This window comes from Hirundo rustica, chromosome 1 (assembly GCF_015227805.2).
Source record: "Hirundo rustica isolate bHirRus1 chromosome 1, bHirRus1.pri.v3, whole genome shotgun sequence".
NCBI lineage: Eukaryota > Metazoa > Chordata > Aves > Passeriformes > Hirundinidae > Hirundo > Hirundo rustica.
This window is the reverse complement of record NC_053450.1, coordinates 119686651-119714534: the sequence shown is the minus strand read 5'-3', so window position 1 is coordinate 119714534 and position 27884 is coordinate 119686651. Positions and strand designations below refer to the sequence as shown.

Genomic DNA, 27884 nt, shown 5'->3' with positions numbered 1-27884 from the left:
TTTTTCCAGTAAAGCAATCATTTTTCCACTGGCTTTGTATTTTTTTTTTTTCCCCAGAAAAAAACATATGGGGGTTTTGTTGTGGTTTGTTTTGTTTTAATCAGATTTAATAATGATTAATACTTGACATTACTTTTACCGTGTCTTTATTGGCACGTGCCAAAGTTAGCACAAATATTACACATTGGCTCCAGAAATAACCAATCCAATCCAGGTAACATTAGTCTTTGCAGGTGCTGATGGAGGATCTGATGGGAAACGCTTTGCTCCTCAGACAGCTTGGCTGTTCACTGCCAAGGAGCTGCTGCAGAAGGGGTTTGGCACTGCCGAGTAGCCAAACTTCTCCTCAGCTGAATCAGTAATGCTGCAGAAATGCCAGCATTTGTGGGCTCCCAGGTTTTTGGTGGCTTTCCTGGTCACCGATACCGATGTTGGGTGAAAGCCAGCTAATTTCATCTGGCCAGGGCAATAGTTTTCCAAGGGTTGGTCCATCCAAGAGGCAGTTGATGTCCACTGTATTAACTCCTTCAAGGAATTTTTATTCAACTCTATAGGATCTGAGCGTTGGTTTGATTTCTGCTGCATGTTCATTTCTGTGTAAAGATGAGGCAGGACTATTTCTGCGCCAAGGAGAGGCCCATCATTGCAGGAGACAAGAGAACAAACATTCTCACAGTATAATCAATCTTATAGACCAGATGGATACAGTAATTAGAGCAAAAACAATTTTGCCAAGAATATTAACATTTCAACAGTTTATCAGAAAGGGGGTGTTGACACCGGTCAATAATTTTCTGATTATTGCAAAAACATCTTAAGTTGTTGACTATTTTGTGCAAAATAGGACAGACTAATTTTGGCCTTCTGACCTTGTTTACAGCGATGGGAGGTAGCATTGCCGCCAAAATCTTTTTTTTAAAACAAACAAACAAATAAACATGTGTTTTCCCATGATTTGAAGGTATTGTAGGCCATAAAGATGTATGGGGTTTCCAAAGACCATATTTATTTATATTTTAGTCAGTCTCATGATACTTGGGTGCATGTTGCAAAAAATTAAACAACTGTTGTCAACAGTTAGCACAAGTTAAGCCTACCCATTCCTCCCCCTCTTCCCCTACGTGGATGAGATAAACATCATGTGTATGGACCCAAAAGAAAGAATAGTAAAGAAAATTAGTTTAGAAGAATCCAAGTCCATCAAAGTTTAAAACACTTCCTTGACAGGGGAAGAAATAGCTTCTATTTGTTTCTTTTTTTCTGTCTGAGTGTAAAACTGGCAAGTCTGTGCAAGAGATAAGAGGAAATACTGGAATAACATTAGTAGAGATGAAGGGTAAGACATTTTACTGATATTAGTGTGTGTTTCTTTTGTCTGTCTTTCATTGCTTTTTTTCCCCTCCTCTTTTTATTATTTCTTCCACTTTTTTAGTATCAAGGAAATCCTCCCCACTCACATGACTGCTCCCCTGTGCTGTTCCTCACTTGCCTCTGATGCTGTTCTCTTAGGACACTTTCAGTGGTGGGCCATTAACACGCTGTCACACCGACCCAGCAGACTCATTGCTCTGTGCTGAAGGACCCTCTCATCTGCCTGCTGGAAGGGACACCTCTGTGGGGCATCAAGGTGTCTTGATGTGACAGCTGATTACACAGCTGGATAGAGCATTTGAAAAAAGTCAGCACAAATCCTCTGAAACAATTTCCTGACCCTACAGCCAGCCCTGTAACTCACTTCGAGGTATTGTGAAGGAACTGGGCATGTGAGTATGACTTCACTTTGTGTCTTGCTTTCCCTTAATGAATCACATGAACCAGGCTCTGGAAGAATGCAGGAAGGCGAAATCAGCAGAAGGAGGGAATTTCCTTGAAGTCAGGAATGCCCTTCTGCCTACCCTGCCAGACGACAGTGCCAAAGGAGTGGATGAAAGACCACATGTCCAGGCAGAAACCCGCAGTTAGAGCTGCTTGACTTGCATGTGGCACATAACTTCTTACTATCAGCAGTAACACTTTGCAGCTATAGCTTTATATCCCTCAACTCTGGCAGTACAGATGGTTTGATACTGATGTCCAGTGCTTATAGCAAAACCAAGGAGGTGTGGTGTCATATGGCCTTAAATTAAATATTTTTATCCCCAGCCTCGGTGCTCTGTGACTATAAGGCCAGGAAAAGCTTTCCTGTTGTGTCTCGTGCCTCTCGCTCATTTGCTGGCTGGGTACAAGGCAGAAAGAACTACTCCAGATACCTTAATCTGCATCATGACCATGGGTGAGAGCTGACCGTGGCTTTTAACCTCCTTTGTTACAGCAGCAGTGAACTAAGCTTTTATACGATGCCTAGAAAACAAAGTAGCTTTCCCCTAGCCCTAGCAAAGTAGCCAGAGACCATCAGGAGAGCGGCTCAGCAGCTGCAGTAGAAAAGGGGCAGCTGCTACTCAGAGCTCTTGCAGCTGCTCTGCGTTAGACCCTGTGGGTTAAAAGTCTGGACTTAAAAGTCCTTGTGAGAATAATTGTCCCATCTACTGGCTGGCTGGCAGAGGTTGTGATCAACAGCTGTCATATTGATTAAAGAGGAGAGACAAAGGGTAAGCAGATAGACTTTTATTTCCAAAAATAATAGCAAGTGAAATTGAAGCTAAATCACTGGAAATATGCACCTTTGAATCTTTAAAGGTCAGGTGTGTGGATCAAAGATCAAGTAATCGAGGAAGTGGGAGGGTAATAAATGCCCTGAAGGGTCTGAAACAGCCTGAGTTTTGGCCTTCAAAGTTTGTGCAATGCATCCCCAAAAGGAGGTGGAAAGGAGGAGGGCAAGCTGAAGCCAAGCCCTTGGGCAGATGGTGGCAGATGTTGCACACTGGAGCAGTGCTCCATGGGACAAGATGCCAGCCCAAGGGTCTGCCTGCACAGAAATGATACATTGGATTAGGCAATTCACTCTGGCTTCAGGAATGAGCTGCATCAAACGTGAAATGCAATCACATTGCTTTGATCTGCTTTCCCACAGCGCTCTTTTCGTCCAACAGTGTTTGCAGGTGGTGTCAGGCTCATGGGCTGTGTGATGTCCTGGGGAGGTGCCCCCAGCAGTGACCACCCCATCACCCAGAGTGTGTTCCAGAAAGCCCAGTGAGAACTGGAGGAGACCTGGAATCAAACCAGTACATTCCTCTGGTTCTTCTGGCCATCCTGTAGTGCATCCTTAAAAAGCTTGGGAGTGATGACTTATGAGATGATGATGTAAATATATACACTTTTCTTTTTCCTCTTTTTTTTTTTTTTTTTTTTTTTTTTTTTTTTTTTTTTTTTTTTTTTCCCTTTGTTTTATTTTAATCCTGTGTGAACCTTTCCTTAGGGCTTTTGAAGAAGAGAAAGGAACAGGTCAGCTAAACCTGAATGGAAGTGGGATGTACAGAGGGAAGGCTAAAAGAATGGTGGTAACAAGTGATAAGAAATGGCCCAGGTTTGTAGGCAAATGGAGTCAAAGGAGCCCTACTTTACTCTTGCTGCAGTTGGAGCACAAATGTGAGCAGCAGCTGTACTGGTACCATGGCAATGACCAAAATAATTTAGGTATAAATTTTCATGCTGGCATGCGTGGGAGGGAATGTTTTGTAAATATCAGGTGACCTACTCCTCAATGAAATTATTCAAATCAGTTTAAAAAAATCTGGTTATGAAGAATATAGAGAATAAAGTACACAATCTGCATTTAGCATACTTGACCAAGAAGACAGCAAATTTCAGCCCCCTCAAATTTGTCACACATGTGACTATGGAGGATTCAAAGCAATGGGCTGGATGCTGGGCACTGTCCATAAGGATACCGTCACTGGGTTGCCAGTTGTCCAGTACAAGAGTGGAAAACAGGCCTTGGCCTCTTCAAAAGAAGGTCAGATCAACCCTTTGTTTACACAATTTCTTTGCACCTTTTTAAAGCCATTTGTGCTTTTTGGTATGAAGGGGCACGAATAGCAGTAAGTTGAGCAGCCAGATGTGCAGAAAAATGCTCCCTTTTACTGATTTTTTTTTTCCTGCTAGTTGATAATTTCAAACATTGCCTCTAGTTGTGTTACAAGAAGTTTTGAATTTTCTTTCTGTGTTATACCTTCCATGCATCACTTATGTTTGTGCAGCAAGCTGAGCCATCTTTTTACGAGTATTTTCACTTGATCCTTCCTCTGAAACAACTCTGTTACTGTGTTCATTCTTACCCCATTTTCACAGGACATCCAGTATGTGAACCACAAAGTGGTCCTCACTTAGTTTTTCTTTGTGGCTAACTTAGATTTCCTTTAATTTAACCTAGTCTTGTAGTTCTCCGGCCATCTTTAGGCATGACTGCCCCCAATAAGATTTTATCAAGACAGTTCTTCTCACTCCCTTTTCCTCCTTTGCTGTCTCATTTACTCTTCTTCCAGCTGATATTAAATCCTTATTAAGTTGGGGATATAGCATTTTTCCTACTAGCACCTCAACTTCCTTCACTGTGCAAGCTGCCATGCTGTTCCTGATAAAGAATCCTTTCCTTCCCTTGTGAAAAGACAGCCTAGTTTACCTTTCCCTGCCCTGGTTTGCTCTGCGGTATGTTGTTTTCTAAATTGTTTTCCCCAGGTGAAAATGTTGACTGCAGATGCAAGGCCATGGCTGATGGTGGGAGAGTGAAGAAGAGTTAAGCTGTTTTGGGGCATGCCACGTTTAGGAGAACTTCCCTGGAGATGGGGCACATATGAGGGACAAATAGCTGAGGCAGTGCTGCTGGTTATCAGGACAGGGTCTTTTTTTAGTGTAGTTGTGGAAGAGCAACAAGGTTTGCACTGCAAAGAATGTTTGTTTTGTAATTCAAATAACAAAACAGAGTGCCTTTTGTTTCAAATTCTGTTCTGGCAGAAGGTCCTCTGCAAATATAGTAGGATTGTACATGAAATTCTCTGGCCCCAACAATTACCAGTCGCTGCAACTGATGTTTTGAGACAACTATAGCAGTATGAAATCTCTCTCTGAAGCCTCTTAGGGCAGTTTACTTGCTCAGAACTTCTGAACTTTGTGTGTTTTATACATCTCTGTACCTACAAAAGTCATGTTTTCCGTTCTCTTGCACTATGATAAACATCTGAGCTATACAACATATTTGCTGCAATGCATCTGATCTGAGGAGAAGGAGCACTGTAGGAGACAGCTCCAAAAAGGAGGTTTGAGCCTGCAAGCACACTGCTTGTGTTCGGATGTGATGCTGAAAGAAAATGAGAGGGCTTACAGCCTGGATATTACTTTAGCACATCTATAAGTACTTAGACAAGTAGACTAGAAAGAGAGTCCCAGCTGCACCTGCCATGGTAACATGTCAGCAGCTGGCAAAAAGAATACTGCATCTTACGCACAGGGACGATACCAGAGGACAAACTGATAGGGGACCTCTTTAGCCATGTACAGCTGAGGAGGTTTGTGTGCTAAACTAGGTATCTCCTGACAGGGCAAATCCCACAATTGGAGACAATTGTGCATTTTCCGTGGGGACTTGGCAATACTCTGTAGTATTTTGAATATTGCCACAGCACAACTTGCAAAAAAACTCAGTCCCCCATGCAAAGGTAACTATTGTGACCTTTCTGATTCTTTCATCTTTCTCTGGCACCTTTCTTCTTTCTCCCCTCTGGAATGCATGTCCCCTTGTTCCCTCTACTCCCTCAGCTCAGAAGCAACCAATGTCCTGGTGGGTTTGCTCCAGGTGTCTCTCTCTTTCCAGTGCGAGTCACTTATTCAAGCAGCTCTGCAGGGCTCACAACATGAGTGATGATGACAAAGGGTAGGTGACATCAGACACACAGAGTCCTTGCTGCCTCATATTAAACTGTGGCACATATAGCTGCGTAATGGTGTATAACCAGGAGAGATGACATTTGGCCAAGATGACCTGGAGCAGGAAGAGTGCCCGGGTCAGGCTAAAATGAAACAATACAGTGTGAGATAGTGGGAGGGCTGCCAGCAGCAGAGCGGGCGGGAAGGCTCCCGTATGAACCTGAAAGCAAACAAACTCACTGCCAAGTAGCACTACTCCTGCTCCAAGGAGGATCACTTATTGCAGTTTGAATTATTAGCTTATTTGTTGTAGTAAAAGAGTGTGTGGACGCAAGGCACTGTGAAGAGACCAACCTAAATTACCTCTGTGTGCAAAAAAAGGCCTGGGAGTATATTTATATCCCTGATTTGCTAGGGGACTGTTACTCAAAGCACAATATAAATCATTATGTAAAAATCAAAATACCTTTGGTCTCTGCAATGTGCCTGACTTCAAAGCACAAGTTCAATAAGTTAAGCAGAATTGCTAATACTTGATGTTCAGTAGAGCCTCTATAATATCTAATTTATATTGCTCTTAACATGGAGCATTTGTTTTGGCAAATGAACTTAGTAATATTTGGTGCTTTCCCAGCACACAATCAAAGCACTGAGTTTGTAAATCATTGCAACAAAATCACTGGTTTGGAGGAACCTTCTCCTTTCTCCATGTGCTGCACCTTCCCAACTAAAATCAAAAATTAAGTGCAATAATTTACTTTTATACACAGACAGTTTTTGCTGGGTCACCTTACCAATTTAAGTAGTTATACGAAACACAAACCTAAACCCCTGCATCGTAGGGTAGTGAGTCTTTATAAGCAACTTGTGGGCTTGAGACTGATCCCAGGCCACAGACCTCTCGAAATCTGGGGCTTATTTGGGTTTCTTTCACACACCAGGGATTCTAGCATATACATATAAATCTTGTCAGTTAAATATAGAATAATGGGAATCATCGGGGAGTAAAAATACTCCACTTTTTACGGTAAACACCATAAAACATGGTAAATACTTAACTTCAGTTTTATAGTAAAAACTAAGTCTTACCATACCCTCCCAGCACTCAGGTCCCTCTTTTTTAGTCATTTAGCTTTCTTTGCAGCTTAAATTCTATTCCTAGTAACATTCCTTCCCCATTCTTCCCTAAGTATATATGAAATACTCATTTCATACACTCAGAGAGGTCCTACTCAGTGAGTTTTACTAACAGCTTCCCAACTAATAGTGGTTCTATGTCTCAATTTTTGTGCTTCATTACAGAATTCCAGTCTGATTTCTTAACCTTTGCTGAAGTGGAAAGGTGTGTTTGATCATTTGGGTTTTGGGTTTTTTGTTGGTTTTTGTTTGTTTGTTTGTTTTTTCCTACCAGATGTTGAGAAAAAGGAACTTAAGGAACAGAAAAGGACATAAGGTAATTTTCTAGGTAGTCTAACTGGTCCATGAGTCAAGGTGGCATATACCTGAACTCCTAACAGTTCAAATCTCTTGCATTCACAGGAAGCTGAAATCCTTAATACCCGTATCGCCTTTGAAAACATGGCCAAAGATTTAACAAAAATGCTTTTGGTCACGTAGGCCATGCTTAAAGACTGTACTTTCAGCCCACCCACTGGGACACAAAAGGTAACGATTCGAACTCCAGCACAGGTAATGTGTGACTACAGAGGCTGAACTACTTGGAAGATAACCTCAGCTACAGTAGGAGAAAGAACAACGAAGATAATGGAAAAGAAACAGCTATAATAACCATCTGCAAGCACACATGGCCTCTACTTCAGCACCCATAAAACTAAAAATGATAAAAGAAAATTGCTTGCAAAATAGCAAAGACTACTTTATAAACATTTCTTATGCTTTTGTAGGGTTGCCCTCTTTCTGGTATTTGGTGTGCTCTGTGTATTGGCGTTTAATGTGGAGAGAGGTATATTCCAGGAAAGTCCTTCTGTCACTTCCCCTTCTGCCTTGTATAGGCACACAATGTTAGTTATAGTGTACCCAAGGGTGACAGTAGTATTGTCCTGCCCACCAAATCACCTTGCATTGCCTGGGCTGCATGCCCTGCCCCTCAGCTGTGTACAGGGGTCAGTCCTAGTACCGGTTGCATGGCTGTACAAAGCAACAGTGCCATTTGAAATAAGGGAAGAAATCCAATCACGATCACAGTGACTTCCCTGGATGAGGCTTAATTTTGCCCTTTAGTGACCAGCATAGCTTTGGGCTATCAATAATTTTATAGCTACTACAAGTCCCTTAAGCAAGAACATAGTTTTACTGCCTTTTTATTGGAATACTATGCCAAATGACATATATGTGTCCCTCTTAAGGCTTATTTCCCTCCCAGAGTGGTACTAAGGCTTTTTCTTTTAACTGGACTGGATCCCAAGCCCAAACCATGGCGCAGCCCCAACAGAGTCCTGGGAGAAGCCAAGAGGTGCCGCAGCTGAGAGCTACTCAATGGACCCACAAGGACATTGAGGCAAAGGACAACCTGCAGCAGTTTTAGATTTCCTTATGAACTGAATGGAACTAAACCAAGAAATTTGCTAAGAGTCATTTGTGCCTTTAAAGTTCACGTTGAGTTTTTGCAAACTTTTAGTCATTTTGGGAAGACCTGAGCTGAATCCCCATCCCGAGTCACACTGTGTGTGAGCTCTTTCTTTCCTAGTGTGTACTCCATAACTTTTAGCTGCAGACTGCTCTTTAGCCTAGACATGAGCCTTGCATAAATTCAGAGGTCACCAATTGTTATGGCTTTATCAAGAACCTTATTAGTGATCATTAAAAATAATCTAACTTAGAAGGAGACTGCTATGGGCAAATACCATCTTTCCTATTTATTTTATGACAATTAATGTTTTTTTTTAATGTTTATACATTAGTGCAAGGAACAGTGTTAGCATAATTCTAGTGTAAAATAAAACCAGCTGTATCCATTATAAGTGCATTACTGCCAGGAACTGTAAATATGTTTATGCCTGATAGCCTTCTGACTCAATAATATCCTGCTATCTCTGTTGGGCAGGCAAGTTTTTAAACCAAGAAAAGACAGGTTATGATTTTCATAACCAAACTGTGTTTCTTTTTGAAGTATGTTATCTAAATTCAAATTTTAAGAAGGTCATTAAAAAAAATCTGCCTGTGATTTTAAGGGAGAACAGAGTGGTGGCAAGAAGGTATGATGTGCACTAAGAACAAGTTATTCCTCCCAGATATACACATACGCAGACAAACCCTGCCATATCATACCATACAAACAATTTTAATTGTGTAGTTACAGTCAATAACCACTCCTAGTCAGAACATTTCTGCATAAAGAAAATTGTGATACACTTATAAAAACAGCCAGCTGTAACAAAATAACTGGTGTTTTCATAGCAATAAACTCATAAAAAAGAAATACACCTTTATACAGAAAATTTATACAGCTGTAGCTTTAAAATTGATTGTAAACCAAAGGAAGACACATTGCAAACATCAATTATTTTCACATTAATTGCATAAGTTTCTAAGGTGATCTATTAGTTTTATTTACCTAAGCTTATTTGCATGATAGTAAAAATTGCATACAACAATAAGAGTGAAGCTTATAGTATGAATTGCTTGGATAACATAGAGCACTTTTTATAGGCAACTGTGTAAAGCACATTTTCTCTATTTAAAACTTTTAAGACACTTTGTTTTACTGCCCATCAAAATACATTTATAAATAGAAAAAAAAAAAATCAGTATGGTAACAAGAGAAGCAATATTACATTTAACGGAAACTTCCAAAAAAATTAATTACAACATGATGCTGCAGGATCTACAAATAAATAATGAGGACTAAATTGTGTTTCACATTTTCTTTTTCATTTTCTCTAAAACCATGTAACAATGAGAATGGAAAAAAAATACAGTGACCTTTATTTCCAAAAGAAAACAAATCTGAATTACGGCAGTGCCATATAATACAAGGCATTTGTTGGCATATGTTATCTTTAAACTGCATTCCACAGTCTATAGTTCTTTTGTAACATACAATAGAACAAGAGTAACAAACTCTTTTTTATTTTATTTTTTAAATAAATGTGATTTTTCAAAGATCAAGTGTGGAGTGCTACAGTAATAATTAAAAACCAAGAACAAAACAGAAACAAAAAAACAGTAAATCACAAAAGTTGTAATGCTTGTCTGAAGGCTCCAGAATCAAAATCACTGGTACATGCTTATTGGGTACACTCACAGTGTATCCAGTGAACACAAATTAATATCAAACAATCCTCAACGCTTCATCTGTTGCTGCGAAGCAGTTTGTAAAACAGAGTAAAACATCTAGTGCAGTCTGCATTATCCTTTTTTTCAACTTTTGTGCAAGTTTTGGAAGATTCATTGGCCAAACAATGAATAATAAGGGTTTTTGACAGAACGCAAGATGGAATTTTCATTTCATTAGTAAATACCAGCGGCACTGTTGAAAGAAAATAATACTTTTAGATCAGTCTTTCAATTCAGCATTAATCTCTGTGTTCCCTTCTACTGATAACTCTTCTTCTAGTTTAACTGAAAAAAGCGTGTTTGCATTTTTGTCTTGGATGCTGTCTTCTAAATCCTTGAGCAGCTCTTCTTCCTTGTATTCTGCAACATCCACCTCCAAACCAGAATTGTCCTTCAGCTTCCCATGGTGCTTGAGATAATATCGCTGGTTCTGAAAGAACTTGATAATGGTGTACTTGGGCAGGTCAAGCTGAGCAGAGAGAGTCTGGATTGCTTCTTCATCTGGATACAGGCCTACATCTTGTATGAAACTCTGTAGGATCCCTAGGGCCTCAACAGAAATCTTTGTTCGCGGTCGGGGTTTCTGACGATTTTCATCCTCAGATTCAGCTGGTGATGCTACTGTTGGTTGCCTTGGGGGTAGTCTGGGACCTGGTTGTTGTTGCTGCTGCTGCTGCTGTTGTTGCTGTTGCTGCTGCTGCTGCTGCAAGACAAAGAACAGAATTTTTTTTGTACATTTATTCTTGTGAATATCTTGTTACTGATATCCTGGGGAGGGAGCCGGGGGAAGAAATTGCAGAGCTTACAAACAAAGGCTTAGTAAGTTTAAAGAACAAAAAGGAAAACAAAACAAAACAAAACAAAACAAAAAACCAAACAAAAAAAAAAAAAAAAAAAAACAAAAAAAACAAAAAAAACCCACAACACAAACCACCACCACACCACAAACACAAAAAGAACACTGTAGTTTTGCTGGACCAAAAACACTGATGATACAACATCAGTGCGGTTTAGCTGACAAATTTTAATGAACATGCCCCATGAGTCAAGTGCAGACAAGACAAAATGCTAAGTAGGTGACATAGTATAGGATTAACTTGACCAGCTTAGCCAGAACTGTAGCAAGGGCAAAGTGAGAAAAGTGCCAGATGAGGGCAAACGTGCCGGAGCTCTGCCAGCAACAGCAGCTGCTGCCCAAAAACAAGGACTGCAAATCTCTAGCAATAGCTAGATGAAGGAACTGAGGAGTCAGGGGAAAGGAGAGCATTTTACCTCTTTAAGTACAGAAATATCTCACTGCTGATCTGACCTCAGCATGCACTGAAGCCTCGTCAAACTTGCAAACATTATGACAGAATGTGCTGGCTGGAAGCGCCTAATGTGACACTGCCAAACCCAGCCTCGGCAAGGACAAAGGGATCTGGAGGTAGGAAATCTGTATTTCCCCTGCTGGATCTGACTTCTCTTGCCTGCGGTCTCTGAGCAGGCCTGCACTGCCCATATCCCAACAAATAAACTGGAAACAGACCTATTTACCTGCATCTGTGTTTGTGCTGGGGATTATTTAGTTAATATTTATAAAGTACTAAGATGCAAAGCTCTAAATAAGTTGCAGTATTATTATTAGAAGGGAACATGCTGCATTCCAAAAACTCAGGCAATAAAAAATGAGCCAATATGCACATCAGAAGAATAAGATAAAGCAAATCATGATGTAAATAATTAACAAGCGCTTAAAATGAAGTTTTGCAAGCATGGATTCAGAAACATTCTTAAAAGGTGAGGCACTGAGCCCTAGGGACAGAAATGTTTTTCCCATCTACCACCAGAGTACAGTACACTATAAGATCATGTTTAAAATCAAAAGTAAATTTATCAGTTACTGTTTGTGTTGACAGTTCTTTTGCTGCACAGCACAGGAAGCACTGGTTAGTAAGATATTTTGCATCAGCAAATTTCTTGTCGTATGGTACAAACCACCAGTTCTTATTAAAAAACAACCACAGCAAAACAAGCAGTTGCTATCACTGCATTTTATTTCCCTTTGAGAGTCTCCCTTCAACAATTTTTTTGTATTTTGGTAGTGGTTTCCATGCTTCTAGTGGCAGTTCTTTGAGACCTTAAAAAGCATAAAATGCTGCACAAATGGTATAAATACTAGAGGGATTATAATTCTATCCACTTCATAGGGACTCTTGCGGTTGTGGAGACTTTGCTTCTCCACAAACAGTTTAGAAGCCACTGCTTCAAGTGATCTTCATATTTTAAGATCTGACACAAACACCCTGGAATTAGGGCTCCTTCCTCATCCCTGTTCAGGTCCTTCCATGTTTTATGGTCTGTGAGCAGTTCCATTCAAGGCTCCAGTCCTAAAGAGATTCAAGACTATTCCCAGCACATTCAATTCTTACAAGACTGGAGGCTTTGTATATACAGCTTGAAAACTTGTGTCCGAGCTACGTATTTATGCATCTACAACAACTGCCATGTAGAAGAGCGGAGACAAAACTCAGGCCCAATCTCCCAATCCTTACTCTTGCAAGTCATATTAAGAGATTACAATGCAACTGCTTATGTGAATAATATTTATGAGCTTAAACACACAACTTTTATCAAAAAAGCAAGAAAATCTAAGTAAGTGGCATAGTGTTTGAATGTTTATACTGTGCATAAGCTTCTGCTTTTATCCCCTTAAGAAGCGATTTTATTAAAAACAATGTACATTTTCAAACAAGTGCTGTTTTATTACTTAATATAGATCCTTCTCTCTCTTTTTGCTAAATCAAACAGCAAGTTTCCAGGCTTTCACAATTATTTTTGTACTTGATATCCTAAGGGATTGTCTTATTCAGTTTGCTTTATCTTTAATATACACTCGTGTTGTTTCTGGCTGAGAGATAGCTCTATCCTTCCTAGCTTTGTAAATATTTTTCTGTACAGGTAATACAAGTGATACATAGGGTCTCAGCTGAGGTTGGGAAAGCATAGGGTAATATCTGCCCTTTAAGAAGGAGCAGTTACAAGGCTAACCTCAGGCCTTTTGTGAGAAGCGATTAAAGGGTCCCCAGCTCAGAGAGACAGCAGTCCCCACTGACAGCCTGGGCTACACAGCTTAGCACAACAGCCAGCTCTGGTCCTGGCTGGCAGTGCCCGTGCCAGCAGAAAGGGTGCATGCAGCTCCTGAAGGAGGCCCTGCTGGGGCTGCCCTGAAGCAGGGGGCAGTTTTTCCAAGCCTCATGGTGTGAGTCTTGCATCCCCTCCTCTCTGTCCCTGACATGGTGCCCTTGTGCCAGCTCACCTGTGGAGCAGCACCCAGCCAAGGTCCAGTGGTCAGCAGGCCTGGTAGGAAAGCGCCTCTATGCTCTCCTTTCCCAAGGGTGGTGGGAGAGGGGCTCTGAAGGAAAAACAAACAAATATTGACTCACCCCAGTCTCAACTGGGGTTTAAAGTGGGATGAGGAATCCCCTTCCCTTCACTCCTACCCAGGACAAGCTGCCACTGCTGAGGGTTCTTGCTTAGTTTTTGAACAGCAGCACAACAAGACCTGCTCTGTTGGGAAGACCTTTGAAACCGGTGCCACACGCCCCTGCCTTTTGGCCCTGGTGCCTTTTTGGCCAGGCACAGCCAGCACGGGGCTTGCCCTGCCCTGCACACAGCTGCCTCTGTGCTGCCTCCACACACGTTTGCAAACGACCAGCGAACCGAAATAAGAACTGTGGGTGGTCGCACGGTCTCCTTTGAACTGTGGTGGTGGACGGCAGCACACTCTTATCTTGCACCAGGAGACCTGTGTTTAGCCTGACCGGGAGGGAAGAAACACTAATTTCCTTTGCTCCGTTTAAAGCTTTATTTACTTAGCACTCTGTGGGATTGGCCAAGGTAAACTAACCTGAATCTGTTCTGCTGGCACATGGATAATGTGGGAAGGCCTGTCACCATGGTGATGAACTGCATTGCTTTCTTGTTCATAAATGGCATCGCGTTCAGGCTGAGGAAGACTGAGGAACCTTCGGATCATGGAGAGATTCTCCCAGAGGGTCCTGTTCTCTGGTGATGGATCTTCTTTCCAACGTAACAGCTCACAGAGCCACCCCTTGAAGACAAAACCAGCAGAACATTAGGTTTGTTCTTTTTTTTTTTTTTTTTTTTGTCACACTGCAAGGGGCAAAATGAGGGTGAAATGTGTACTTTAGAGGTACTGCATTCTCTCATGCTCTCACCTGATTGAAAGGGCTTTCACTGCAGAGGCTGAGCTTAAAGCAAACACCAATACACTGAGGGGCTGTCCAAGCCGTTTCACAGACGCTTACCAAGCGTAGGCATTTTTGGAAAGCACCTTCCACTTGGTTTCACACCACAGTGCTGCTGTTTGTTTGTTTGACTGTAGGGCTGCCTAACGTAAATCACAGCAGCAGAGGAACTCCCTAATATCCTTTCAAAAGAGAGGAATCCTATGACTAGATGCCGTCAAGCAATAACTTCTTAATTTCTGCTACAAGAGGTTTCTCTGCAGGTGAATTTAGTTCAAGTGATATATAACTGTTTCCAGATTGTCCTCACAGACCCAGGAAAAAACCCCTCTCAATTTTGCATACATGATTATTAGGAGTAGGGGCAAGGAAGATGTGCTCTAGCTTCTGATACACCCTTTATACATTTCCACATCAAGGAGAGCAAGGTGCCTAAGAGTCTCTGTGATACATAATATGAAGTTGGCTACAGAATCCCCTGCAAGAACTGAAGCGCTTGATAATTTGCTTCTGAAAGAGATATATGGGTTCATCAGGAAAATTTAATGTTTCCTTACATCTTCTTAAAATTTAATTGAGGATTTTTTTTTTTTTTTTTTTTTTTTTTTACTGTGCACTGGTAGCTGTGAAAGAAGAATGTAAACCCTCTAGCTAGGACAGTGTGCATCAGCAGAAATTTTCTAATATATTAAAATTTAGGAACAAAATATTACATGTATAAAACATGCATATTTCCTTTATTTTAGCTTCAAGGATTTGTTTTCAAAAATAGGCCCATGCAGTTTTATTTCTTAATGCTGTAGGAAAGATAATGTGACATTTTATTGAATCAACAGATAATATAGATGTACAAAAGCTTTTAGATACTTTTTGTATGTACCAGTAGTGGATTAATGGTTTATCCAGACTGGTTTACTAACAGATACAATAGACACATAGATATGATAAAGATATGTATTTTTTGAAGACACTCATATCTTTAGCTAATAGTTAATAAATATAAATGCTTATATATAAACATAGTTAATAAATGCGGTGTAAAAATATTGCCACAACAGGAAGAACAAAAGTAAACAAATAATGTTAATGCATTCATATTGTATATGAAAATATTTAGTGAGGTGTGTATAAAAACTTGAAATGTATTTGCTTGGATATAAGTGGAAAACTGAACAAATGACACAGAAGAAAATGCCCCCAAGAAACTATCAAAATGACAAATGTTATAGACATGGTGGTAGCAGAGCTGAAAAGCAAAAATTTAAATGGGGCCAAAAATCTGCCAGGTGCTCATGAGGCGTGCGAGGGAGGGAGCAGAGGTGGAAAAGCAAGGGCAGCAGAAGAGCTCCCTAGGGATGGAGCACCCCCCATTCCTTGACCATGTACTAAGTGGGGATACTGAGTATTGCTCCAGGGTTTAGCAACATGACTTGGAAATGTGGCCAAATGCCTTCACACACAGTGAACAACACTCAGCCTGTCCTGGCTGGAATTGTATGGCATGTTTTCAAAACAGTAGCAAGGGTCTCTGGAATCTCACTGGAATGTATTAGCAGGGTGAGCTCTCCCTGCCCCTAACAAAAACATCATGTTGGTCATGGCTCTCTGCTCACCTTGTATCCATGGGGAAACTGAGTGCTGGATTATGCTCAACAGAAATATTAATTTCTTGCAGTAAGTTAAAAGTGGTGCACTCAGAAAGCAGAGGTAGCTTTTTGGGGAAGGAAACCAATCTAGGTTTTTTAACTGAAAAGTAGCCACAAAATTCTTAATTAAAGAACCCAAAGGCCACAAACCACCATCCTATGCCAAAGTGTAAAAATTGTCCTTTGGTTGTCTGGAATCTGCACTGCTTCACATTGAAAGTGTTTGCTCTCTTTCTAATAGTGGTGAAACAAAGAGCAGAGCTGTCTATCAAGACAGTTTGGTGGAAGTAAAAAAAAAAACAACACCCCGAAAAAAAAGAGATGACACCTGTCTCCACCTATGACACCTCTCCAAGGCATACACCCAGGCTGGAAAAGAAATTGCACCATGCATTTAGAAGCTGCACATGTTTTGTCTGCTGACCATGGGAATCACAGGGTTTGTTTGTTCGTTTTTAAAAATGCAGTAGAAACCCATTATAATTAAAAAATAACCAGTAGAAAAACAGAATTCCTAGGCAATAACATTTTCTGTTGATTAAACATATTTCCCTATGAAATAACTTCTGCCCTTACTGTCTTTTCTGTTTTCATATTTACTAGGTCAGACCTTATTTTTATTAACTACTAATAGCTAACATATTGCCAATATTTTTCTCTCAATTTTTGCACTGAAATAATACTTCTAGTTCCTTAACAAAAATTATTTGATGAATCGTAACCTGAAACATGTCTCCACTAGCCTTTCAGGGATTTTGAGATAATGAAGACAGATACTTCTGACAGGGTACACAGAAAAGATTACTGTTCTACCAAAACGTCTCTATTCCAATTGGCACATTTTTAAAGAAGTAGACACACTCTGATAAAATATCTGATAGAAAACATGGAAACAAACAAGTGAATTCTTTTATAATTACAAGGATAGAAACAATTTTTTGGTCTTCATGGTTTATTTCTGTACATATTTATGAAAGTTGATCTCACCAATGTTCTCAGAAAAGATAGTGGATGGACAGCAAGAGAGGCTGTAGGGGCTTACTTAGTTAAGAGAGTGAGAACTTTACACCAATATGCTTTGTTTTGGTTCAAGACAAACAAATAAAAATCGAAGTGTTTAATTTAGTTTCCGGTTCAGAATTCTGTACATGAAATAAATCTCATTCATAAAAGTCACCTACATGAGAAAGTATGAAATGCTTTTACAAAATTTAGAAAAAGTAATCATCCAGATTTTTCTAATGGTTAATTTGAAGTTCTGTAAAATTTATAAGTTTTGTTTCCATTTGATCTAAAAAAGTATGAAGTGCTACAGATAATGCAATTGAATTTACAAGTGAATGTAACATGGCTGGGTTTTCTTCTTTCATGCTTTTTTAAGTCTAGAGCAATTTCTGCCTAGCTTCCTTCTTTTCTTGTCTTTTTAGTTTTACAGGAAGCGGAAATGACCACAAAATAATAAGGAAATATTTATAAATCAGATTAGATCACAACTGGTTTATACAGCATATAGAGTACATTGTTAAGAAATCAACATTAATATAATGAAGTTGATACATTTATGCAGAAAGGCAAACCCCCCAAAAACTCTGCAATGACATTGGGAACAACCTTGATTTTAAAACAGAGTAAATTTGCCAGGCAACATTACACTGAATATAAAGAGAGTACAAAGCAAAATATAAACATTAGCCACATGTAAATATGTTTGGAGAACTTTCAGGATGTTACTACTTTTCAAACTGACAAAGTTTAATTTGACACCTTCTGTTCTAAAACCTTTGTTTCTATTCAAAATCACGCCTTTAGCTGCTATCAATCACTATGCTCTCCCTATTACTTAAAATACTGGCATGGGCCCTGGATAAGCTGAAAATGCCATGCAGATGAATTCTGAGATAATATGTTCAAACCTGTTATATACAACACAAATCCTGTAAAGTTATGTATTGTAAACCTACATTTATTGGGAACTAAAAGTCTTAAATCCATCTGCTACAAAGAAAATACTGTTAATGCACTTTCAAGTAACCAAGTACCATCTGCAAAGGTCTTGCTACAGTAAGCAAGAAAATGGTGAAAAAAAAAAAAGATGCTAAACCTAAGATATTTAAAATAAATAAGAGTCTTCTGTCTGGTTTTCTGATAGGGATTTAGTAAAGAAACACAAGACATTAGAGGAAAAAACCTGTGAAAGCTGAACTGCCAAACTATTGCAGGAAAAGCGCAAAGAGGATAACTGCCAAAACTTAGGCTCTGCAATGCCCATGAGCATGCTTATTTTAAAGAAAGCATCTATGCATTTTATCTATATATCCAAATTCTATTCTTTATAGGTAGACCTCTGCTGTGCTTAAATAAAATCTTCTGCTCTTTCACACAGAGTTTCTAATAAAATATTCTTCTATTCTTTTTTATTGAAGGGAAAAAAAAAATGTACACCTAAAGTCTAAATACCTACCCTAATTACATCAAAGAGGATAATATTACAGTCATGAAAAATGTTCTCTGGCCAAAGCTTTCCAAATCAGCAACACACCCGTCTAGTCTGAGAAGGGAAAGCTACAAGGTGAAGCAATTGAACTTGTTTGGTCAATTTATTACAGTGATAATAATTTGCCAAATGATGAATATTTCTTACAGAATAACAATGACTTCAGCATTTTTTAGAAAGGCTGTAGCTTAAATTTAAGAAGGGAAAACATTTTAGAGTATCAATGCTAGGACATGTTCGGATTTTTTTTTTTGTTATAGTATATTTAAGATTATTTTGTATCATTCTCTGGGGCATATAATATAATAAAAATATATAGTGTTAAAAGAAATAAATCTAAATAGGGAGGTATTTGATACCAACACTTTAGCAGAAAATGTGAATTGCATTTCAGCATCCACCGTGAACAAAGACTAAGTACACAATCCATTAACAGTACTTCTAACAAAAAAAAAAAAATTGAGTATTGTAGACTAAACTAAAGTAGGCATTTTGAATGAGCACATTTTCAGCAACTAACTAGAAAGCTAGCAATTTATCATTCAACAAATAATTTTCTACTTTTAAAAGAATATGTAAGTGTTACTTATGCTAATGAAGACTGTTTTTAATCTGCCCACAAACATGCTAATAGAGGGCAATTTTTTATTATTTACAATGCTGAAGGCACTCCAGTTTATAGAACACAGATATGAAATTACACTTGGTAAAATGGACTCTTAATTGTCTGAGCAATCCAAATCCTTCACCTTTAACAGGACAGCTTATATTCAAAACAAAGGAAAAGAACTCATGGACTAAACTTTAAATACTGACTTTTTTCCCCTTCAAAAGCCATCCAACTTGCTTTACAATCTCATTATTGTTCCAAAGGGCTGTACTCATCTTAGATACTTCTATTTCTTTACACAACAGATTCCACATATACAAGGGAAGAAAAAGGGCCAACACAACCACTACCATATATGCATATAGTATTAGTCTTTAGTATTACACTTGTGAGCTGCACATTGCACATATAGGTTGCTTTTGGAAAAGTCATAATACTTTGGGCGAGACACATAATGGTAGCAAAGGAGTACTGAAAGCATTTTAAATTATTTACTAGGTTAAAAGGGTGAAATGGTACTTTAAATACATCAAATTTCATCATCTGGGCCATTTTTTGGTGGCAAAGTGGTATTGATCTTTCCAAATGCTTAAAATTAACTATTTCCAGAAGGTCATTATTTGATTAAAGGCATTAAAGTTGAGGGCAAGAAATGATGCACTTTGTCTTCTTTCCCATTCAAATAATCATGTAATTTAATCAGAACTATCCCTTCATGTCCTGTAATAAAAATGTTTGTCTTAAGATATTGTTCTTTACCTAACATATTAACCTTTAAATGTTATGAAGTTCTTAAGAATAATCTCTGCTTAGAGAAGATTCTTCCATAATGCAATGAAAGGATCTCCAGCATTTAAATTGATAAGGCCAAATTTCCCCTACACATTGATTGGAAAATGCATTAAACCCTTCAACTGAGATTTCTCACAGTGTTGAACAGGATCAAAAATTCAGGAGTCCTGAACCAGCAAACTCATGTATATGGCATTGAGAAGCAAAAATAAGCAAATGTCACTTACAGCACAAGCAAGTATGACCATAAGGTAACAATAGACACTGCTTTAATTTCTCTGGGAAATGTTGTTTGTGTTACATTTACATTATCTGAAAAAAATAGAACAGGGAAAACAAGGAACACCCGCTGCAGGGTAAGAACAGAGCATTTAATTCAAAATTCATTTTCATACTAAGATCCCTTAAATCTGACTTCTTTTTGTGTGAAATACCTGTGGGTTCAGATGTGGGAACAAGCCTAGATGACAAGAGTAGTCCTTTTTACCCTTAGATGTTATTCTGGAAGTTCCTGCTGCAGGAAAATTTGTTCTGACTGCAGGTTTATCTTTCCTAAAATACATAAAGTGTCCTAGGTAGTTTCTATGCAAAGCTGAATAGACCTAAGTGCTTCACAGAAGAACTGAAGTCTATTAAAAGAAAGGCCACAGGGTATTTTTATAAAAATCTGTGAAAACTAATAATCTACTGGACTTACCAATTTTTGATACTGACCAAAACATTTTAGCTTATTTTTTGAAGGAAATTTTAAGCACTGACTTCCTTCTGCGAGGCATACAGTTCTAACTAATTTTTAAAACTGCAGTGAATATTCAATACTTTGGGATTTCCTTATTTTTCCAAGAAAATTGTGCATCTTGAACTTAGGAAGCAAAAGCTCATTTTCAGTTGGTTCCAGAAGATGAGTAGACATACCAGAATATGAACTCTCTTCTTGACACATGGCCTAAAGTGATAATAAATGTCCCCAGAAAAATGGTTGCATTAGTATTTTATTTACACTAATCAGCCTTAAGTTTCAGGCCTTGCCTTTGAGCATTGTCCTAAATCAGAGAAAGTTTGAAACCCGAATCTGTCCTTTATCTCCAGATATTCTAGCTTCCATTATGAGAACATTGAAAAGGGAAGCCAGATGTGGATTTTAAGTAAATCTGTATCTACCATCATCATAGATGAGATTTGAAACTGAAAACCCCACAACCTCATAGGGCTTTTCAGAAGGTAAACCTCACTGGCAGAAAAAAAACTTCCTCTGAAGAATACTCAGACAGATTATGCCATTACTTAAACTTCTTATCCAACCTGTTACTCAGCTGCACCATCTATCTGCATGGTACCTCCACCTTTCATCTGTGTAGTGAAAAACAAACAACCAAATACTTAGCAGTGGTAAATTTTCAGTCATATTTTAGGGGAAAAGGATTCCTAAATTCTCTTCATCCCTCTGTCTTTTCTTCTCCCTAGCTGCAGCATTTCAAAGTTAAATACATATTTCTATTCTTGTATGCATCCAAACAAATAAATAGGAAAGGGGAGACATGCTAAAGCAACCTCTAAAATTCAATGACAAGCATCCAACAAGTACAGAAGCCAAATGACGTGGAGAACTGTTGAGCTGTTCCCACAGCCTTGTCTGTCGTACCACAATTCTGTTTCTACACGGAGCCATGGTGAATGGCCAAAAGCCAGTGCTTGCAAAAACCTAGTTAGATTAAGGTCTGAGGCTGGATCAAAACTGGTCTGTGTGTCCCATGTGTATGAGCACTGAAGATACCACCAGCTCATGGATAGAAAAAAACTAACCTGTAACTCTAAACCTGACTGAAAACATAAATATCATTACTTTTTAGCTGAGTACAGAGGAAATTCAATAACCGAAATGAAGGGCTTCTCCCAAGCTTGGTTTCCGTGCTCTGAGCTTCCTTCACCTTTTCATTCCCCTGTTCAAATGCATTTTTTTACAGCATTGCTTTCAATTACCTAGCAATGATAGTTAGGCACAATCCCTCATCAAAACCACAATATATATACCTTTGAAAATCTTCTATAAAATGCAACTACATACATGCGTGAAAAAGAGAAAAAAGCAATTGATGCAAAAAATAATGGGTGAAGCTTTACCCTGCCTTCCTCTACTCCAGATCCTTCCTCTTTCACACTTGATTCAATTGGCATTGTAACTGTGAGAGAATATCTGAAAAAAATGGACTTAACAATAATAAAAAACCTAAAAAAAAAAAAAAAAAAAAAAGCACCTGCTAATTATTAAATAAGCCAGTTTTAGTCTGGTACATTACTTTTTATAGTACAGTCATATAAAATGGGTCAGTGGGTTTCACAGAGGGTGACTTATAATATATAACCCTTTATCTTTTATTTAAGCAGAAAGAAGTACTGATTTCACTGCAATATCAATGTGTCCCTTGAAAGTAAATACAACCCTAAATTCAGCCACGACCCTTAACAGCCCACATTTATTTATTCTTAAACATGCAATCAATTTTGTATGGCAGCTATATCTGCAGTTTAGTTAGAGTCTTTAATAGAAAGAGCCTGGCAATTTTAAAAATCTTTTTTACTACTACCAATTTACAGTGAACAGCAAATGTTTATTATTACATTGCTTAAAGAGATTTAACATTTGCTTTGGGGGTAAAGACCTCCAGTAAAAGAGCCATTGGGTCAAAGTGTCACTTTTGTAATTACTTATATGTTTACCCATCATGTTGTTAGATATAAAAAAAAAAAAAAAAAAAAAAAAAAAAAAAAAAAAAAAAAAATCCCATATGGAGCAATTTAATTTTGTGGCTTCTAGTCACATGGTTTTTTTCTTTCCAGAATTCATTTTGGATCAGGTGAAGATCTACCACACACTGAGGAATCACACGCTTACAGATATTTGGACTTCATTGTAAATGCAGTTCAGCTGACAAGATATTCCAACAAGTGACATCATTCCAAAACATACACAGCTCAAATCCATTCTCAGACATCCCTTCAGATTTTCCCAGCCTAACTAAAAGCTTTCATATAGATTTGACTTAGTCATTTAAATATTCCGAGAAAATGTCTTGTCTCGCAGTTAAGCTGGATTCTGTGGCTCTCAGTTTCACTGTGAAGAACACTTAATGCCCAGATACAGCCAAGGGTGAGGGGAGTCTCAAGGAAATTGAAAAGAAAATTTTCTCTGACTTTCCTCCAGATTTTGTTAACCACAGAAACAGTCAGAAAAATTAATGATGTTCATTATCTCAAAGCAGATTAAAAAAAAAAAAAATCTTTAAAATTCACACCTGTGAGAGTTTGATGCCTCCCAGCAAATGAGACGGGAGCAGCCAGAAGCATGTATCTCACCCACGGAAAAAAGAAAGGCAGCGAAATCCTCAGAAAGCTAAAATATCCTTACTTGGAACACAATTGCTTGCGGCAGAAACTTAAAACAATAGGAAATCTGGATCAAAAGGGAAGCTGGAGAGATCAGCTTTCTCTCTCCTGGGTGGGAACCAACAAAGAATGCTTCCAGGTAGTTTGCCGTCAGGATGAGGTCAAGAACAGCCACAAGGGAAAAGTTCCTCGAGAGAGCAATTCTTAGTGTTACAGTTTTCCTCGCTGGCCAAGAAGAGTGCCAGCCCAGCTGAGTCCCAGTCCCAGCTGTATTTCCAGATAGCAGTTTTGGCAGTACCTTCTGCCCTTAAGTCAGGGGCTGCACGGAGCAGCACACGTCTTCCTGCCCTGATCCTGCCCATCCTGTTCCTCAGGTGAAAAAGATCAATCCTTTTAGACTCTCTCCTTATATAAAATAGGAGTAGCAAATGATTTATCAGAGGTGAAGCAAACTGGCTCTGTTAAAGCAAAAAATATCAAGAAACTAATTTAAGCCCTTCATACCTTTATATATATATATATATTTAATAACTGGTCTTACATGAAGAGTGGAAAGTTCCTGCATCAGTAGAACTTTCTCTTGCATGCTGTAGGTACTAAAGATGCTAAGCAGCAGGCTCAGCAAAATAACCAGTCACCTGAGTAAACCTACAGATATTAACTGATATGTTTGCAAATCTTGCTAAGCTGCGGTCCAAAATTTCAGAGTTGTTCTACAGAGTTCTCAGTCCAAACAACTTTGCTTTACAAAGATTCTGGAAACTGTATTTATATGCTTCTATAATTCCATCCTGAAGTAAGGGAACGTAACATGGCACAGGAATAAAAATGAGATGCCCCCCGAATAACAATGCACTTTCAGATAGAATCTGGCAGGTTTGAAATTAGATAAATATTTGCAAATTGGAATTTTCCCCACTTAGCTAGCTGCATGCCTGCTCTAGCCTATTCAGTAGATGCCAACAGTTTGGGCTAATGCGTAACCAAAAATCTGAAGTTTAACTTAGAGGTTAAATTTGAAGAAAATAAAAAAATGGATGCAAAGAGAAATTACCAGGAACAGCAAAATAAACATTTATCTGGAAAAAAATAACATCTCCTTTCTCACTTTGCATCTAGAAATTCTGCAACATTCTTTCAGGGTGTAATGTGTTTTGAATTACGCAGTTTAACATCAAGGGAAAAAACACACATCTGTTATTTCTTACTCCTGCCTTTGCCCAGCAGCCCTTCACCTGATTTGTAACTGGTCGCTCCTTTAAAAAATTGGAGTTTGTTTCTTCTCGGACCGTTACTGTATATTTGTGTTTGCACAAGATGCCTTTATTCTTTGCAGTTACATATTTAGCAGCTCTCGGTTTTTCAGCAGAAATTCTACCCTGTCATTTCCTGTTTAGTTACGGGTTGAGCTTGCTTTTGTTTTCTGTGCTGTTTACTTGGTACCCTGCTTCCCACACAGCCGGGAACCACAGGCTGCTCGCTAACTCCTCAGCCTCCTCCTTGCCTCTGCCACCACAGCTTTGTTTTCTTGTATGCCCCTAGTTAACTTTCATGCAGCTCACTTAAACTTTTCCCCTTTTTATTAATAGTTAAACCACTGATATACTCAATCTTCAAAAGCCTCCTGAATCAGTGATCTGCTCACAGAAGGCACAAGCAACCTGAGAAATCAAGAGTAAGGGTCTTTTCCTGCCTAAATCCACACAGAGAAAGGAACAATGCTTCACCCCCAAAGCCAGCAGCGCTGGTAACCAGTCCAGCAAAGGACAAGAGCATGGAGTGCCCACACTGTGCCCCACACACAAAGGAATATGTATACAAAATCATGACCTGTGCAGGGATGTGCCTGGGGTGGGATTCCAGCAGGAGGGGACAGGGATGGGACAGGATAAAGAGGCAGATGGAGCAAGAGCGGGTGGTGAGGGTGTTTAAGGGGCAGGAAGGGGTGGGAAAAGTCCAAGGAGAACTAAGAGAAGAGCCATACTGAGAGGAATAAGAGAAGGTGGTGAGATTAAAACAAAACATAGAGGGTATAGAAAGCAGGAAGAGAGATTAAGAAAATCCATCCTGCCAGAAACAGCACCTCTTGTCAGGCAGACAGCAGGTGCTGCCTGGGGAAGAGCTGATTCACACATCTGGAGTGCAAGAACCAGAACACCCCTACCTCAGAAAGAAAAACTAAAAATAAAAGACTCAGAGGAAGTGGGAGAGGGTGCCATACTCTCTTCTTTAGGCAATCCAGTGCTTCCCAACTGCATGACATTTTTTGAATAGCTTTCTGGAGGAATGAGTGCTGTATTTCCAAATCTTTGCAAGAATCTTGACAGTTCATCTCAGTGTTGCTTCATCCAATATGAGCCTTTCCTGTCTTCCTCTTCACCTTACTTCAGACTTATTTTTGCGATATCTGCAGCCACAGCACTTCCAGGGCTTTGGCTGCAACTCCAGAATAAGATTTTCACTTTTTTTGGGGCCTGCATGGATCCTGGGGGAGTCACTAACAGAGATGGCACTGCCATGCAGTGAGGGACACTGATGGCACACCTGCACCGAGCAACTCAGCTCTGGGGAACTAGTAACGCAGCCAGTAATGCAGTCAGTAGCTGCTGGCCAACTCGTATGAGCAGGGGTCTTTAACCCTGTCTGCAGCAGCCTGGGGGGCCATCTGCATAGCCAAATTTCCTGCTACAAACGGCACCATCAGTGGCTTTCAAAACCTGTTGTATTCACCTTCTTATGACTGACTTCGAACACTGAGTCTTGGCTCCCTGACTCTTACACTTTCACTATTGCCACTGCGTCACAAATCACTGCCAAAGGATAAAACAACCTCTTACTAAAGCTACTTTTTTTTTAAAACCCCTCCTGGAAGCCTTATTACAGATTAGATCTGATGAATTTCTATCCAATACATTGCACCACTCCTGCCACCTGACAATACCTGGAGCAGCTTTCGGAGAATCTGCTCAGTTCCATTCTGCACACTTACTTTTTTTTTCCTTGATGTAAAAATTGTTTTGGAGTCTTATAATTAAAACTTTCTATCAAAATAGCATAATTTTTTCTCTGTGTTGGAAAACTAGCCAACTGTGATCTACTAAAGAGTAGATGGCTTAAAAAACACCTAAGTACTGATGGCTGTTTAATTAGGGAAAGCTGAACAATTTATCTGAAAAAATGGATTTATGAAAAAAAGCAAAACAATTTACAGAAATTTCTAGTTTCCTAAAAAGTGTTTTCATAAGAAAATATTTAATTTTTCATGATCGGTTTTCAAAAGAAATATGGGAATATTTTAATAAAAAAATGAATCAATCTTTCATTTGGCCAGATTTTTAAACACTTTGAGAATTATTTTTTATAAAGAATTTTTTCCCCAAAGGAAGAGATACAGGGAAGGGTTAGCAAAGAGACAAAACCCATGGTGAAAAACTTTGGCAGAAAATTTTATTTCTGCTAAATTTAGGTAGCAGTAAGACTACATTTTTTTGGTTAGAAGCTCTTGTTAAAGCAAGGTGTTTGCTGGCATGTTATTTTGAAAACCAGCACAGTAGGATGACTTCTTTACTAAATGGGAATAAACCCCAGAGATTAGAAAGTCTCAGAGTGAGTGATAAACCCCTGTGCAGTATCTGATTTCTTTGCCAAAACAGGGGAGGTTTTTAATAAAGGTCAGGGAGAAATAATCTCCAAAGACAGCAGTGTCTCTTCCCTCTGTATGTTTACTCTTCTATTTCACCCCTTTACAGCTAAAGGCAGACCTTAACACACACGCACACACACAAAAGGAAACAACAACCAAAGAGGAGGGGGAAAAAAAAAAAAAAGCCTGAAATTTTAGTTACACCACATGTGGTTTTCATTTGTGAAAAATGAACAAGCTGTTTGTGGTTAAACTGTCTAATCTGCTGTTATCAATCTAGCACTGCATTCAAGATTTACAGGATACATCAGCTTCTGTGCCACATTAGCTGTAAAAGGGAGAGGGGGTGGGAGGAAAAAGGAGGAGGAGAGAGTTTATCCTGAGGAATAATATTTCCAATGCAGCCACACTCACACTACATCTGGTTGTGCTGGTAGCGGCAGTTAAATTGAAATATTTCACAGCGTGTGTCAGAAACATGCAGAATGGTAATTATGACAGATCTGATTAAGCCTGAGTGCCACTAGCTCCCTGGCCAGCTCCGGTTGTGCAGGTGTGACCTTGTGCGTGCCTGCGTGTGTAAATAAAATTAATTACAAGCGAGAGGGCGAAGGCTTCGGTGACATCACAAAGCGGAGAAACTCCCAAGGGGGAGACCTAATGGAATATTTTCCCTCAGTCTAATAATACAGTTCATATTGACTTGAGGTAATTAGTGGGATCATTAAAGCAGTTTTCCCGGCGTATTTGGCTGCCTGATCAGATTAGTGAAAATGTTCTTCAGAACAAGCCCTGTGTGGTCTGCCAGAGAAGGAGGAAATAAAAAGCAACAAAGCATATTTTGGAATGATAAGCAGCGCTAGACTTTTTGCACGGCATTTTGCAGGGCCAGTCCCGGGAGCCTGGGTGCCTGATTCTCCTGACCAGTTCAGTCTTTCATCCCAGGTGCACATACTCCTGCTGCACATCA

At 39.2% G+C, this 27884-nt stretch overlaps 1 protein-coding gene and 1 long non-coding RNA gene across 6 annotated transcripts in view; one reads left to right on the top strand and one right to left on the bottom strand.

Moving 5' to 3' along the window:
- The first annotated feature begins 2525 nt into the window (after positions 1-2525).
- LOC120760178 (uncharacterized) lies at positions 2526-8552 on the top strand. Its single transcript, XR_005703332.2, has 4 exons — positions 2526-2588; positions 3030-3240; positions 3356-3463; positions 7339-8552. It is a non-coding gene; the product is annotated as an uncharacterized LOC120760178 (long non-coding RNA).
- Positions 8553-9079: 527 nt separating this feature from the next.
- Positions 9080-27884, bottom strand: part of SATB1 (SATB homeobox 1) — a 92908-nt gene continuing 74103 nt past the window's right edge. Inside the window, exons 10-12 of one of the 5 annotated variants that reach the window (XM_040080134.1) lie at positions 13985-14188; positions 13394-13489; positions 9081-10798 (exon numbers count right to left, since the gene is read on the bottom strand). In XM_040080134.1, coding sequence (XP_039936068.1) covers positions 10316-10798; positions 13394-13489; positions 13985-14188 — 783 coding nt within the window. In that variant the 3' untranslated portion in view covers positions 9081-10315. Of the gene's footprint in view, positions 10799-13393; positions 13490-13984; positions 14189-27884 lie in introns of all 5 variants that reach the window. The other 4 variants (XM_058422778.1, XM_040080126.2, XM_058422783.1 and 1 more) reach the window with 4 other exon arrangements.